We start from the raw sequence: 14,906 nt of genomic DNA, 5'->3' as shown, positions 1-14,906 counted from the left end.
TTATCAGAAGACTGAAAATTACAGCACTGGTGTGTCTGACCACAAAATCCACTTATTTCGATCTTGTCAGAATGAGTGCTTTAAGCATGTTAGCATCATGGATTATGAAGCCGTTATGTCTACAACTTTCAGTCTTGTAACCAAATGTGCATTTCTGTTTTAGGAGTTTGACAAAGCCAGTGCACAGAAAGTACAGCAGCTATTCTGGGAGGTCGAGGAGATGTTATTCGAAGGGAAAGTGAGCCCACAGACCCAGAACCTCATGGCTGAGTGCAGCGAGTGGGCGAGACGATCCATCCATCTGAGGTAGGGGGTCATTCATAGTAATTCACCACAGTGGGTTTGGGAACCCCACTCCGGACTTGTTTAACACAATGAGGACATTTTGATTGAAACACTTGCCTGGTCAAAATATGTATCCAGAACACGTGCCCTTTACTGAGATATGGCATCTTTTGGGATGGCGGCTGGGCAACGACTGAGACATCCCTATACTCAAGTTCACTTTAATGTCTGAGAAGCACCGTTAGCTCATCCTCAGAACAAATGCAAGATGGTAGGTCAACCTTTACCTCCATGCTCACTAGGATGTGAGCAACACGTGTGTGTCCTCAGTACTGAAAGTAGGGCACAGCTCGGGGGTGGAGGGGGGACAAAGTAATTATTTGCTGAATGATTAGATAGATGAACCTTACCATTGCACCAAGATTCCTTATGTAGGAAGGATCACTTGTTGTTTTTATATCCAAGATGGAGACTCTAGATTGGATATAAAGGGAAGTGTTTTTTTCTTTCAATAACTCAGCCAAACTACTTCGGGGGCAATCCATATAGGTTCTCCGAAGGTCCTCTGTTCCTTGTAGGGGGCAATCCATATAGGTTCTCCGAAGGTCCTCTGTATTGTGTCTGGAGAGGTCAATGGCAATATTCATGCAGATATCAGCAGATCTTCTGGTGACATCCACCAGGTACCTTTAAAAAATTCTTGACTAGGTAGGCTTTTATCTTTTCTTTTAGTCCTCTGTAAGCCTCCCGCCTCAGAGAATGCAATAGGTCCCTTAGCGATTACTTGTGGGTGCTGACTTTTCTAGGCCTGGGGAGCCTACCAATGTGTCAGGAACTCAGAGCTGCTCCTGTCTCTGTTAACTCACATCGTTAAGATAAAAAATGAAGGAGGGGAGGATAGAAGAAGAAACAATTGCCAGGAACATAAGCCAAGTCTACATATTTATAGATTTCTATTCATTACGTAGATTTAGTTAACATTTATAGAGAACTGTGTGCTTGCATTACCCGCCATCAGTGTTTTCAAACTTTTCCCTCTCATGGCACATGTAAACTAATTACTAAAATTCTGTGGCACACCAAACATATATTTTTTGTTGATACGACAATAAAAATAAGTGTAATTTTGAACCATTCACAAGTGATGGCTATTGTTGTACTGGCTATTGTCATTTTTTTTATTTGACAATCTAAGGGAAAAGGAGTTAGTGTCCCTGGCTAAACAGGCAGGTATGACATGTTTTAAAAATTCATGTGGCAAAATATATATATATTTTTTGATGTGCCACAGAATTTTAGTAATTAGTTTACGTGTGCTATGAGAGGAAAACGGTTGAAAACCAGTGCCGTAGATGTAAGGATCTGATAGACTTTATCTCTAGGTGACTGTTCTCATTCTGTCCTGCCTACACAATCAAACAAGTTGAGTCAGTGGCCTAGACGCCTGAGCACTTGGCCTCAAGTCTGCCAGTGGCAAGGACAGTCTGGCCTGTCCCTTTAAGCCTGTGGTTTTCAGTGATGCCAGGATACTTCCCATGTCCCAGTATGTTCCTTATTGTTTCATACACGTTCCTTCAGAATAGTATTTTATATGACTTTTAAAGTTGCAAAGCATTTTACCTTCTCCATAAAAACATTAATGGTTTTCTCTTTTTTTAAACCTTGCAGAGTATTAGGAAGACAGGTCATCCTGCCGACCGATGAAGGGGTCCGCCACTTCCAGGGCAGCGAGCCTCGCTCTGCAGGTCACAAATGCTCCCCGGATGCCCATCAACGCAGCAGCAACATCAGGCAGTAAGTTCCTACAAGCTGCTTCCAAAAGGTAGTTTTAATGGCATTTGAGCTATACTTTTTCATGTCTGTCTCAGCCGTGAGCCTCGGTTCCACCACTTTGCAAGTTTATATTTCACTGAAGGGCAGGTACAGAGCATTATTTTTATAAGATGCTTCTGATTCCAGATGATGATGATGATGATGATGATGACAGTGTATGTGTATGTTTGTGTGTGTGTGTGTGTGTGTGTAATACTGATATCAAGGGAGTTAAAATATATTTTTATTGATTTCAGAGAGGAATGGAGAGGGAGAGAGAGATAGAACCATCAATGATGAGAGAGTCATTGATCAGCTGCTTCCTGCACATCCCACATTGGAGACTGAGCCCACAACTTGGGCATGTGCCCTGACCAGGAATCGATCTGTGACCTCTTAGTTCATAGGTCAACGCTCAACCACTGAGCAACACCGGCTGGGCAAAGGAGTTAACTTTTCAACCTTTGTTTCAAAGAATCTCTGAAAGGTGAGCTAGAAACAAAATCCAAACTACTGGATCCTAAGCCCCAAGGCAGTAGCAGCAGAAGGACTACAGCTCCAGCCATTTTCTTTTGCTCACTAACAGATTTCAACGAATGCCTCCATGCCAGTCACACATACTTGGGACGGTGCCATGACATCCTTCCATTGTAGCAAAGAGGATGCAAATTCATAGAATAATTTAGACTTCCAAGAAGCCCTTAAAATGTTTAATGATGCCCGTGTTAAAAATGCTGCTTCTAAGGATATGACTTTTGTTAAATGTAATATTTAGTGACTTTTAAATTTGGGACTCTGTGCTTTCTGGATAATTTAAAGACCTACCATAATCATGCACACATTGTATTCTTGATGTTCTACAAGCTCCCATGGAGAATCTGCTTTCCCCGTAGGTTGTGCATTTCCGGCTCTCAAATACTCCCAGCAGCACTTGCAGCCCAGGCCCTGCCAGGTCCCGACTGCACAGAGGTGGCCAACCTAGCCGCATGTTCATCCCTGCAGGAAGAGGTCTATGATGTGGATGGAAAAATCGAAGAATATTTCGCTTTTGACAGAAAAGAAGAGTGAGTGGAATTTTATTTGGCACTGACTTAATGGTTTAATAATATTAATTTGTTATTTAGTTTGATTAGGTGCTCATTTAGTGCATATTTCACTTTCCAAAAGATTCTCCATTCCTTGGAGAGTATTGTGCTCTCAAAAGCTTTCAGGTTCCTGGCAGGAAATGTCTATGCTAGAAGACTGGTTCCCTTTCTTTTCTTTTTTAAAATATATTTTTATTGATTTCAGAGAAGTGGGGAGAGGGAGAGAGAGATAGAAAGAGCAATGATGGGAGAGAATCATTGATTGGCTGCCTCCTGCATGCCCCCCACTGGGGATCGAGCCCACAACCTGGGCATGTGCCCTGACCAGGAATTGAACCGTGACCTCCAGGTTCACAAGCAGGCGCTCAACCACTGAGCCATGTCAGCCAGGCTGTTTTTGACAATATGCTACAGATAGAAAACAAGAGTTGTGTTTAGCACAATGGTGAACATGACTTGGTGCCCAGGAGCTCCTGGTGTCCTAACCTGGCTGCACAGAGGGCAAAGGGGATGGTCCAGTTTTATCGCTAAATGCATATTTGGTTCCTAAACAAAAGCTTAACATATTACATAATAAAAATTTGCCTTGTGATGGAAAATTGGTATATTAAAAAATATGCACTGTTTAAAAAAAGAATGTGATGTTATTTATCCTAATATATAAAAACCCTGGGTCACAATGACCGGTAACAATCAAGGTTCGACCAACCGGAAGTCAGTCCTGCAGTCAGCACTGGGTTGCCATGGCAACCTGGGGTCTAAAGCTGACTGCTTCTGGGGCAGGTGCAGTGCCCCAGCACTGACTTCTGAGGGGGCTGCAAATCAGAGCCAGAGAGAGGCCTGAAGAGAGAAGCAGGGACTGATCTTTTGCCTCTGTGGCAGCTTTTGATCAGCACTTGCCTCTCTCTTTCTCTCCCAATCTGGCCAGCAGCCATGACTTCATTTCTCTCCAGGTCTCCACTGGGGCTGCTGATTAGCCCCACCTTTCTGATCTGGCTCAGTTGATAAGCCCAGAGATGCTGACTGGCATAGAAACCAACTAATCAGAACCAAATCTGGGTGAAGTGTGAGGAACCAATGGCAGCCTAAGAGGTGGAGCTTTTGATGCTGACTGACATAAAAACTGACCAATCAGAACCAAATCTGGGTGAAGTGTGAGGAGCTAATGGCTGCCTAGGAGGCGGAGCTTTTGATGCTGACTGGCATAGAAACTGACCAATCAGAACCAAATCTGGGTCAACTGTGAGGAGCCAATGGCTGCCTAGGAGGCGGAGCTTTTGATGCTAACTGGCATAGAAACTGACTAATCAGAAACAAATTGAGCAGCAGAGGAAGGCACTTGGGGGTGAGATTAGGCCTGCAGGGGAGGGAAGTTGGGGGCAAGATCAGGCTGGCAGGGGAGGGCAGTTGGGGACAAGATCAGGCCAGCAAGGGAGGGCAGTTAGGGATGAGATCAGGCCAGCAGAGGAGGGCCTTTGGGGGCGAGATCAGGCCTGCAGGGGAGAGCAGTTGGAGGCAACCAGGCCAGCAGGGGAGGGCAGTTGGGGGCAAGATCAGGCTGGCAGGGGAGGGAAGTTGGGGGCAACCAGGCCTGCAGGGGAGGGCAGTTAGGGGCGATCAGGCAGGCAGGCAGAGGCAGTTAGAGGTGATCGGGCAAGCAGGCAGAGTGGTTGGGGCGATCAGGCAGGCAGGCAAGTGAGCGGTTAGGAGCCAGCAATCCCAGATTGTGAAGATATGTCTGACTGCTGGTTTAAACCGGCAGTCAGATATCCCCCAAGGGTTCCCTGATTGGAGAGGGTGCAGGCTTGGCTGAGGGAACACCCCCCCTCCGTGCACGAATTTCATGCACCGGCCACTAGTATGTGTATAATATACATCGATGAATGCGTGTTAGGTAGATAGGTAGCATTATTTACCTTTAACACCTTGATTCCTTTAGTAATTAGAATGGATTTTGTCCTTAGTGACGATGAACATCTGGAACAGAAATCAGCTCACCACTGTGGGATGCAGAGCAAGCACGGACTTCCTCCCATTTCCCCTCATGACTGTATCAAAAATGCTGTGGCTGCAGAAGTGTTTGATCATATCTGGACAAATGTGGTAGAAATACTGGAAGAGCTGATTAGAAAAAACTGGGAAGTTACACTCACAGGTACTTACTTGATGAACTTGACCTAATGAAAAGAAAAAAAAGACCCTTGCCCTAGATCAGTGATGGGCAACCTTTTGAGCTTGGTGTGTCAAACTTCGCCAAAAAACTGAGCATAACTCAGGTAGTGTGTCACTTTGAGGAAAAAAACATTATTTCGCAAATGTTTTATCCTCAGGAGCAGCAAATGTTTCATCCTCGGCATGCGGCTGCCTCAGCGGCCGCGTGTCATCAGAAATGGCTACGGGTGTCAGTGCTGACACGCGTGTCATAGGTTCGCCATCACTGCCCTAGATGGTTTGGCTCAGTGGATAGAGCATCAGACTGCCAGCTGAAGGGTCGATTCTGGTCAAGGGCACATGTCCGGGTTGCAGGCTCAGTCCCCAGTAGGGGGCGTGCAGGAGGCAGCTGATCAATGATTCTCTTCCATCATTGATGTTTCCATCTCTCTCCCTCTTCATTCCTCTTTGAAATCAATAAAAATATATTAAAGAAAAAAAAGAAAGAAAAAGAGGCCTTGTTTGTCAGCGCTGTGCCCCACCCCAGCCTGGCCCTACATAGGGCATGATTGGGGTGAGAGGGACGGGCATTTTCTGCCTTCATTCACAAGTGACCTTTAATCACTTCAAAAAGGACATTATTATTTTTGAGTTGTAAAAATGATATACTAGTACATGTACTCTGGGGGAAAACCCACAGAAATACACAAGAAAGAAGCTAGAGGTCATATATTTAAAAATGTATTATGGTAAAAAAATCAAACAAAAACCTTAACTAACTAATCTCTAAAAATGGGATATTGGCTTTTTATTATTTATGATGTTATTTTTAAAGTAAAATGTAAACATAGATCATTTAATAGTCATTTCATTTGACTTTATAAAATGTTTTCTAAACTGCTTGAAACTGAGCAGAAGTAAATCTATAATAATAAAAGCGTAATATGCTAATTAGACCAGATAGCCGAACTACCTTCTGGATGTCATTCCTGATGTCCTTCTGTGGTGGGGGCCAAGGCAGAGGTGGTTAGGGGCGATCAATCAGGCAGTGCAGTTAGGGGCGATCCAGCAGGCAGACAGAGTGGTTAGGGGCAATCAGACAGGCAGGCAGGGGAGCGGTTAGATGCCAGCGATACCAGATTGCGAGAGGGATGTCCGACTGCCAGTTTAGGCCCGCAGGGATGGGGCCTAAACCAGCAGTCAACATCCCCCGAGGGGTCCTGGATTGCGAGAGGATGCAGGCCAGGCTGAGGGACCCCACCCCACCCCATACAAGAATTTCATGTACCAGGCCTCTAGTCATAGAAATGTTAGTGGTGGATGGTGCTATGTGATCAATTTGTACAATAGAATAATAATCATGCTAATTTAAATGTTATTATTTTTCTAACCAAAGTGATTAGTTCCGATATTATAAAATTCTGAGAATTTCTCTTGCTTTAGTATATAATCTCTAATTTTCTGCCTAATACTGAAATGATAGGCATTCATTATGTACGTGTGGAGAAGTATCATGTCAGCCAATTGCTCCATGGGGTCTCTGCACTCTATAGTAAGGTCCGAGGCTATAGCAAACTCATGGTAACTCAAGAACAAATATTTTCTTTAAGCTGTGAATTTTAAGTACCTATATTAGATAACATTATTAATAATATTGTATTTTCTGTTGACACAGGAAGAAGAAAACAGAAAGAAAAATTGAAAGTCGCTGAGGCTAAATCTCCGCAGGGACTCATTTCCCATATTAACACTGGTCTAATGAGTGTTCCCCTGTCCAGAAGTTCTGAAACTCAAAGCATCTCCCTGGCTTCTCATCTTAATCCCCTCCAGGTAATGCTTTCCCCCTAGTCTCTCTCTTTCCTTCAGTTTTTATACCTTTGGCTTTAGTTTGTCAAGATTACTATGCTAGCCCTAACCGGTTTGGCTCAGCCTGCGGACTGAAGGGTCCCGGGTTCGATTCCGGTCAAGGGCATGTACCTTGGTTGCGGGCACATCCCCAGTGGGGGTGGTGCAGGAGGCGGCTGATCGATGTTTCTCTCTCATCGATGTTTCTGACTCTCTATCCCTCTCCCTTCCTCTCTGTAAAAAATCAATAAAATATATATTAAAAAAAAAGATTACTATTGTATTAAACTTTATTATGAAGATATTCAGGTCTGTTTGTTAATAAGACTAATTTTTTAAATACTTATTTCATGGAGTTTAATAGAATCACCATATTCTTTAATAGAGTGGGGACACTCAGATTTGAAACTTTCCATCAGCTTTGAGCTGTAGCACTGTTTCCATATTTTTTAAGAGAAAATATGTTTGCCCCAATATTTCTAGCCAATTTGCAGGTTACAAATGTTCTCATCTCCTCCCATCAAAGTGATAAAAGGATCAGTCAGTGAGTATACATTGGGTTCATCCAACATTATTGAGTTTGTGTGAAGTGAACTGTGTTAGGTGTTTTGAAGATATATGCAGATGAAGAAAGCATAGTCCTTCACCTAGTAAATCAAAAAGCATAAAACAAGTCAGATGCAATACATTCTGCAGATGACGTACAAAAGCAATGTGTCTTAGGAGAATAAAGGAGTAGGAAGTCTTCATGGGTCATTTCAGGCCCATCAAAGGCACGGAGGAATGTAAGATGGGGCATGTTTAGGGAACAGTGATCGGACTTCGGGGTAGAGGATGGGATACTGGGACCAGCAGAAGCATTGTGGCAAGACCAGAGCATTTGGAATCAAGAGACCTATAGGGGGAATTATATTGGACGTGTTGATTGAACTTTTCTAAACCTTAGGTTCCTAATCTGTAGAATGACGATAGTAATATGTTGTCCAAGGGATTGTGGTGAAGGCAATATCATGTAAATATATGACAGTCACTAACACAGAACCTAGCAACTAACGATCTTAGTAAATTTTTGTTGAATTGCGTTCTCACTCAAAGACCTAGTGGAAAGTGAAGCTTATTCATGGGAGACCTTCGGGAGTACTGAGGAGTTGGGATTTTGTGTCTCGCACAGCCCATCTTGTGTAGAGGGGAGCAGAGAAAAGGGGTTTGAGTGGGTTCCTGGTCTCAAGCTACATATAATTAGTTGGCGGGAGTCCAGCCATGCCACACGCACATGCACACACACAAGATGAGGCAATCTCGTAGGTAGTAGAGAGAATGAGAGGTTGAGCTTTGGGTATAGACTATAAGTTTGGAGGCTGACATCATGATTTATAAGCTTTGTGTCTTGAATCAGCCCCTTTCCTTCAAAACTGGTTTCATTATCTATGGGACCTATGAGAATTAAAGGAGACAAGACATTGTATGGGATAGAGTAGGCACTCAGTAAGTGTTAGTTTTATTATTGTAATCAGGAGCTAATTATATGTATTATATCATATCATATTATGTTATATTACATTTCATTATATTATAATAGTTATATGTCCTTTAGCTCATAAATGTTGTAGGGTTCAAAGGAAAAACAGCATACCCTTCACAAAGTAGAGGAAGCATGTCAAACTCATGGCCCGTGGGCCACATGCTGCCCACAACTAATATTTTTGCGGGCCAGTCAACATAACGGTATCTAAGAAACATTTTAATAAAAATTTCATAACTTAATTTTTACAATACCCTGTTATACAGGGTATTATAATCCAATCTAATAAAAGAGAAATATGCAGATTGACCCTACCTCTGCTACACCAACAAGCCACGCCCACCAGCCAATCAGGAGCGAGTATGCAAATTAACCCAACAAAGATGGCAGCAGCCACGGAGCTGGAGCAAGCAGGAGGCTTGGGTTGCCCCTGGTGATGGAGGAAGCCAAGCTTCCTGGCCGGCCCTGGCCTCCACTCAAGGCTATAAAGTTTCAATTATAGAATATAAATAAATCCCAGATACCAGGGCCTCCACTTGGGTTGCCAGGGGGCGTGGCTGGCTTACAAATCACCACAGGCCCCTCACCAAGGCCACTCCATGCCCCAAGGGAACCCCCACCCTGATCCGGGACACACTTCAGGGCAAACCAGACAGACCTCACCCGTGCACCAGGCCTCTATCCTATCTAATAAAAAAGTGATATGCAAATTGACCATCACTCTAACACACAAGATGGCTGCCCCCATGTGGTCAAAGATGGCTGCCCCCATGTGAACACAAGATGGCTGCCACAAGATGACCAGCAGGAGAGGGCAGTTGGGAGGGACCAGGCCTGCAAGGGAGGGCAGTTGGGGGTGAACAAGCCTGCAAGGGAGGCCAGTTAGGGGTGACCAGGCTGGCAGAGGAGGGAAGTTGGGGGTGACTGGGATTGCAGGGAAGGGCAGTTGGGGGGGACCCAGGCCTGCAGGGCAGAGCAGTTTGCGGGGACCAAGCTTGCAAGGGAGGGCAGTTGAGGGGGACCAGGCCTTCAGGAGAGGGCAGTTAGGGGTGACCAGGCCTTCAGGAGAGGGCAGTTAGGGGCAATCAGGCTGGCAAGGGAGCAGTTAGGCATCAATCAGGCTGGCATGGGAGTGGTTAGGGGGTGATCAGGCTGGCAGGCAGAAGTGGTTAGGGGCATTCAGGAAGGCAGGCAGGTGAGCAGTTGGGAGCCCACAGTCCTGGATGGTGAGAGGGATGTCCGACTGCCCGTTTAGGCCCAATCCTACTGGGATCGGGCTTAAATGGGCAATCAGACATCCCTTGAGGGGTCCCAGATTGGAGAGGGTGCAGGCTGGGCTGAGGGTGGGGGGACCCTCCCCCCTGTTGACGAATTTTGTGCACCGGGACTCTAGTTATTAATAATGAACTACAACATTCGCTAATGACTGATTACTATAATTGTGTTGTGTTCATTTCCCTTATGCTCCTTACACGCACGCACACCATTTCTCTCTACTGATATTAGCATCGGAATATTTTAGCAGCCGATTGCCGTGTCTTTAGTCTTGTACTGACTTGTTTGGTGTGTGCAACAGGAAATATTTTGCTTTTGGAGAACAAGAAAAATAGGTTTATTTGCGTTATACTTATTAATTTGTGCAGTTATTTAGTGTATGGTTAGTTAATGTTCAAGAAAAAATATGAATTTTTATTAAAATATTCTATTATTTTATGTTAACAATTACTCATTTATTTCAGCTCTTTGTATTCAGCATGTCTTTATCAAAATAAGCCTATGTTTCTATGAAAATTGAAGCTTTTGTTTTTTTACAGCCCACATAAACTTAAACCTTGTTTATTTGGCCTGTGTTAGCTTTTGAGTCTGACATGCTTAAAGTAGAGTAAGACCTTAACTGAGTCTTAAACAATAAGCAAGATTGGTAAGCTGAAAAGGAAGGGGAGGTACTCAAGGCAGAGGCAAAATATGCACCAAGCACAGGAGCAAGGCTACAGAATGCCTTTGTGAGATTGAAAGGACACAGGCCTGAACAGGGCGTGCAGTTCGGTGAGTAGTGGTTTGAAACAGGAATATCTAACAGGACTGCTTTCTTCTCCAGTGTGCAGGCTTTACAATAAGGCTTATTTGCTTTTGTTGTTGTAAGTTTTGGTCTCTTGAAACTGCTCTGACAGGTTCAACATCATTTCTCACTTTGCATAGTAAAATATGCAGAGTGGATTACATGGAAATGAACAGTTGATAATAACATGGAACCTTTAAACATCAGGCAGAAGAAATAAACTTTGAAAAATAGGAACATTCCACAGATGTCCCCATTTCTCAAGTTTATTTATTTTGCCTGATGATATCTAAGCAGTTATTTATAGATATTTCATGGTTTTTAATAGTTTTAAGAAATGTTTTCTACATCTATTTTGAGGTTCTTTTTTGGATAAATGCTGAAAGAAAATGCATGGACAACACAGGTAAAAGTACAAATAAATGCTAATAGAACTTATTTTGAAATAGTCAAAGCATTCTAGTGGTAATTGCAACAGGTCTCCATTTATTCCTCTAACATTTCTTTTTACATTTATCCAACATGAGGAAAATGTATTGTGGTTGCTATGTCTATTCTTGACCCGGAATAGAATTCTAATCTCAGATACCCTGTTCTTTTAGGTCTAATGTTATTTTGAATCCTAGTTGGACATATAAAGGAACTGGAATAAAGAATTGATTACTGAGCCCTTAATTCATGCTTTCACCAATGTTGTCTAATTTCACTCGCATAATAATTCTATGAAGTAATTGTCATTATTCCCAATTTAGAGATCAGGAAATTAAAACTCCACAGTAATCTTCCCATGATCACCAACCAGGAAGCAGTTAGAACTGGGATTTTAATTTAAGCCTTTGGATCTGGTGCTTGGATTTTTCCAGGTCTCATGCTGCTCCCAGGAAGCAGAGCGGGAGCTGTGAAGGGCACAGGAGGAGAGGTCCAGAGCAAGCTGACCAGTCAGGAGCTGGCACACGTTTGCTCTGCTTCTCCTGGTCCTCCCCGCACCTGCCTCCCCCTGGGCTGCCCTGGCGGCTGCCTTCCCTGGCTGTCCTGCCCAGCAGCTGTCCGCGGTGGGAGCTCAGAGGTTAGAGAAGAAGGAGGTGTGGTGTTACTTTTCTCCCGGCTGCCAGGTCACCGTGTGTTGGTGGCCTTTCTCCAGGCAGCAACCCTTGTCCAGGCCCAAGTGTGGGCATGTGTCCCCACTGGTATAAGCCTTGGGGAATTAAGCTGTTCCTTGTTAATTTCACTCCCCACCTCTTTATAAACTCTAGTCCAGGCGTCCTCAAACTACGGCCCGCTGGCCACATGCGGGTGTTTTTGCCGTTTTGTTTTTTTACTTCAAAATAAGATATGTGCAGTGTGCATAGGAATTTGTTCATAGTTTTTTTTTAAAACTATAGTCCGGCCCTCCAACGGTCTGAGGGACAGTGAACTGGCCCCCTGTTTAAAAAGTTTGAGGACCCCTGCTCTAGTCCCTTTATTGAATTTTCCTCCAATTAGCCAGTCTGAGTGTGCCGTTGCTTCCTGTGGATTCCTAGCAGGCATTCCTGATGGCAATGGCTATGGATGCTTTTAAATTTTTATTGTTTTTACTTTTCTCAGATCCATCGCTTCTCCAACAATTTGTATAGTGATTTGAATGGTGTGATGACAATTCAAGCAAAACCGCTTCAGCAGAGACCGACCCATTTTGCCGACAGGACACAGTACGTATGAGAAATAACCACCCAGCCTCCTCCCTGTGCTGCGCACACGTGAACACCCGGACTGTGGAGGGCATGAGAGAATGGGAATCACACTCAGGGCAGGACACAGCCAGTGTGTGAGGATAAGAACACGCTATTCATATATCGACCACAAAAGGATTACTGTTAGATTGGGGCAGATAAGAAAAGGGGGCCGAGACAGCATGGTTCAGTGGTTGAGTGTTGACCTATGAACCAAGAGGTGACGTTTCGATTCCCTGTCAGGGCACATGCCCGGGTTGTGGGCTTGATCCCCAGTAGGGAACGTGAAGGAGGCAGTTGATCAATGATTCTCTCTCATCATTGATGTTTCTCTCTCTCTCTCTCTCTCTCTCCATCTCCCTTCCTCTCTGAAATCAATAAAAATATATTTAAAAAAGAAAAAGAAAAAGGGAATGCAGCAGTGAATTCATAATCTTATGGGCTATAATGTTTGATCATAAACAATGAGAAACTTAGATCTTTTCTCTCTATTGATGATTCTTCATTGAAATTGGAACAGAATTGGAAATGATAATTTGTTTATCCTTTCAACAAATAGGAGTATCTTCTAGGAGCCTGGCACTGTTCTCGATGGTGTTTGGTCATGGGAAAATGTTGCCTATTCTCACAGAGTTTGCATCCCAGTAATTAACTTGATTTCCCTTCCCCAGGAATGAACAAGAGGACAAATCACTGAGTGTGGGGGCTAGTGCCCTTTCTGCGACCCGCCACCGTCTGGGACGAATCTCAGACTCCTGCCGACTACAGACTCCTGCAAAGAAAACACCGATACACAGGAGGCTGCCTTCTCTCACTTCGGACTCACAGAGAATGAAAACCCCCAATGTGGACAGTGAGGAGGTGCTTAGGGGAACAAGACTGTAAGTCCTGCTTCTCTCACGGTAAACCAAAGTCACAGAGGACAGAGGCCCTTGTCACTTAGGGCTCATGGATTATTCTAGAGAAAGCATCCTCTGTCAAACTTATGTGGACACTTTTCAAAGTTGTTTATGCATTTGAATATTGACATGAATTGAATATTTAACATTTGAGTATTTGGCATGGATTTTGTTTCAGCTGTATTTACAGCAGTTCTTAGCTGTATTTATAACTTATTGGCACCCCCATTGTGTTGTCTCGCTTTGGGGACACTACCTGGACCTTCATGCCACAGGCTTTCTGCAGCAAGGGAGGGAGTTATTAAAGGTCCTCCTGCGCCTGGCCAGTGTGACTCAGTGGTTGAGCATCGACCCATATACCACGAGGTCACAGGTTTGATTCCCAGTCAGGGCACATGCTCTTGTTTCAGGCTGATCCCCAGCGGGGAGGCATGCAGGAGGCAGCAGATCGTTGTTGATGCATCGATGTTTCTAGCTCTCTCTCTCTCTCCCTTCCTCTATCTCTAAAAACAATAAAAACATATTTTAAAAAATAAAGGTGGAAGGTGGAAGCACTGGCCAGTGCTTAGCCAGTAATTGGGCTCTTTTAAGATGGGTTCACAGTGACACTTCCAGCTTTTTCGCAGGTCAGTGTGTCTTGTACAGTTTGGAGCTGGAATTCCCAGCTCTAGGTCGGTCTGACCTGTTAATTCTTTCAGGACCCTTCTCCCTCCTGCGTTCTCACTGTGGCTGCCTGGGACCCATTCCTCACCCACGCCCGTGCCAAGAGCACGTGACTGGTTCGCTCCTCTTCCTCCCAGCCTACCTGAGCTCCACTATCAAAACCTTTCCTATTTCCTATTGAAGTGAGTTTGGACACTTCCAACTGTACATTCCCGTTTACTTCAGGCCCCTCCCTTTCTGTAGACATGTGTTTTCCAATATTGCCATGCTCAAGGGCCCTTTTATACTCTATTTCCAACTATCCCAAACCTATGGAATTTTAATATTCCAAAAATATACTGTGCAGTTCATGTACCTTTTTTATATCTGTGATTTACACATTAAAAGAGTAAGATTACTTTTTGTCCTGTCAAAAATCAAACTTTGTCTTATTTTCTAATACTAACATTATCTTACTATGGTAGAATGTAGTACTTTTTACATACTTTTCTTACTTAACATTATTCGTATTTTCCATATTGTTAGATATTTTCAAAATCATAATTTTAATGACTAGAATATATTCATGTGTGTATGTGTAATTTATTATTTCTTTATTATTGACATTTTTTGTCTATATGTTCATTATTGTAATTGCTGTGTAATTTTATGTAAATCTAAATAAGGATGTCTCCGAATTGCTTCCTGGTGATATAGTCCTAGAGCTAAAGACACCAGGTCAAAGGTTGTGGATATTTTTAAGGCCCTTGAACATTTTTTCAAAGTTTGTCCCAGAATGGTTCTACCAATTGATAGGCTCACTGACAATACATGAGACTATCTTTTTCCTTCAGCTGCAAAACTTGGGGTAGTATGTGTCTTTCAAAACTTGATAGG

At 43.6% G+C, this 14,906-nt stretch overlaps 1 protein-coding gene and 1 pseudogene across 1 annotated transcript in view; one reads left to right on the top strand and one right to left on the bottom strand.

Moving 5' to 3' along the window:
• LOC103295476 (plasma kallikrein-like) overlaps positions 1 to 14,906 on the bottom strand; it is a 218,455-nt pseudogene that overhangs the window by 73,578 nt on the left and 129,971 nt on the right.
• The window catches only part of FAM149A (family with sequence similarity 149 member A), a 40,856-nt gene that overhangs the window by 18,372 nt on the left and 7,578 nt on the right, over positions 1 to 14,906 (top strand). Inside the window, exons 5-11 of the mRNA XM_054720270.1 lie at positions 164 to 306; positions 1,954 to 2,079; positions 2,991 to 3,161; positions 5,147 to 5,337; positions 7,009 to 7,163; positions 12,344 to 12,447; positions 13,140 to 13,349. Of these exons, the coding sequence (XP_054576245.1) occupies positions 164 to 306; positions 1,954 to 2,079; positions 2,991 to 3,161; positions 5,147 to 5,337; positions 7,009 to 7,163; positions 12,344 to 12,447; positions 13,140 to 13,349 (1,100 nt within the window). The remainder of the gene's footprint in view (positions 1 to 163; positions 307 to 1,953; positions 2,080 to 2,990; positions 3,162 to 5,146; positions 5,338 to 7,008; positions 7,164 to 12,343; positions 12,448 to 13,139; positions 13,350 to 14,906) is intronic.

The sequence above is a fragment of the Eptesicus fuscus genome, chromosome 8 (assembly GCF_027574615.1).
Source record: "Eptesicus fuscus isolate TK198812 chromosome 8, DD_ASM_mEF_20220401, whole genome shotgun sequence".
In the NCBI taxonomy this organism is placed as follows: Eukaryota; Metazoa; Chordata; class Mammalia; order Chiroptera; family Vespertilionidae; genus Eptesicus; species Eptesicus fuscus.
Note: the sequence above shows the minus strand (reverse complement) of the source record. Positions and strands in the feature narration are given on the sequence as shown.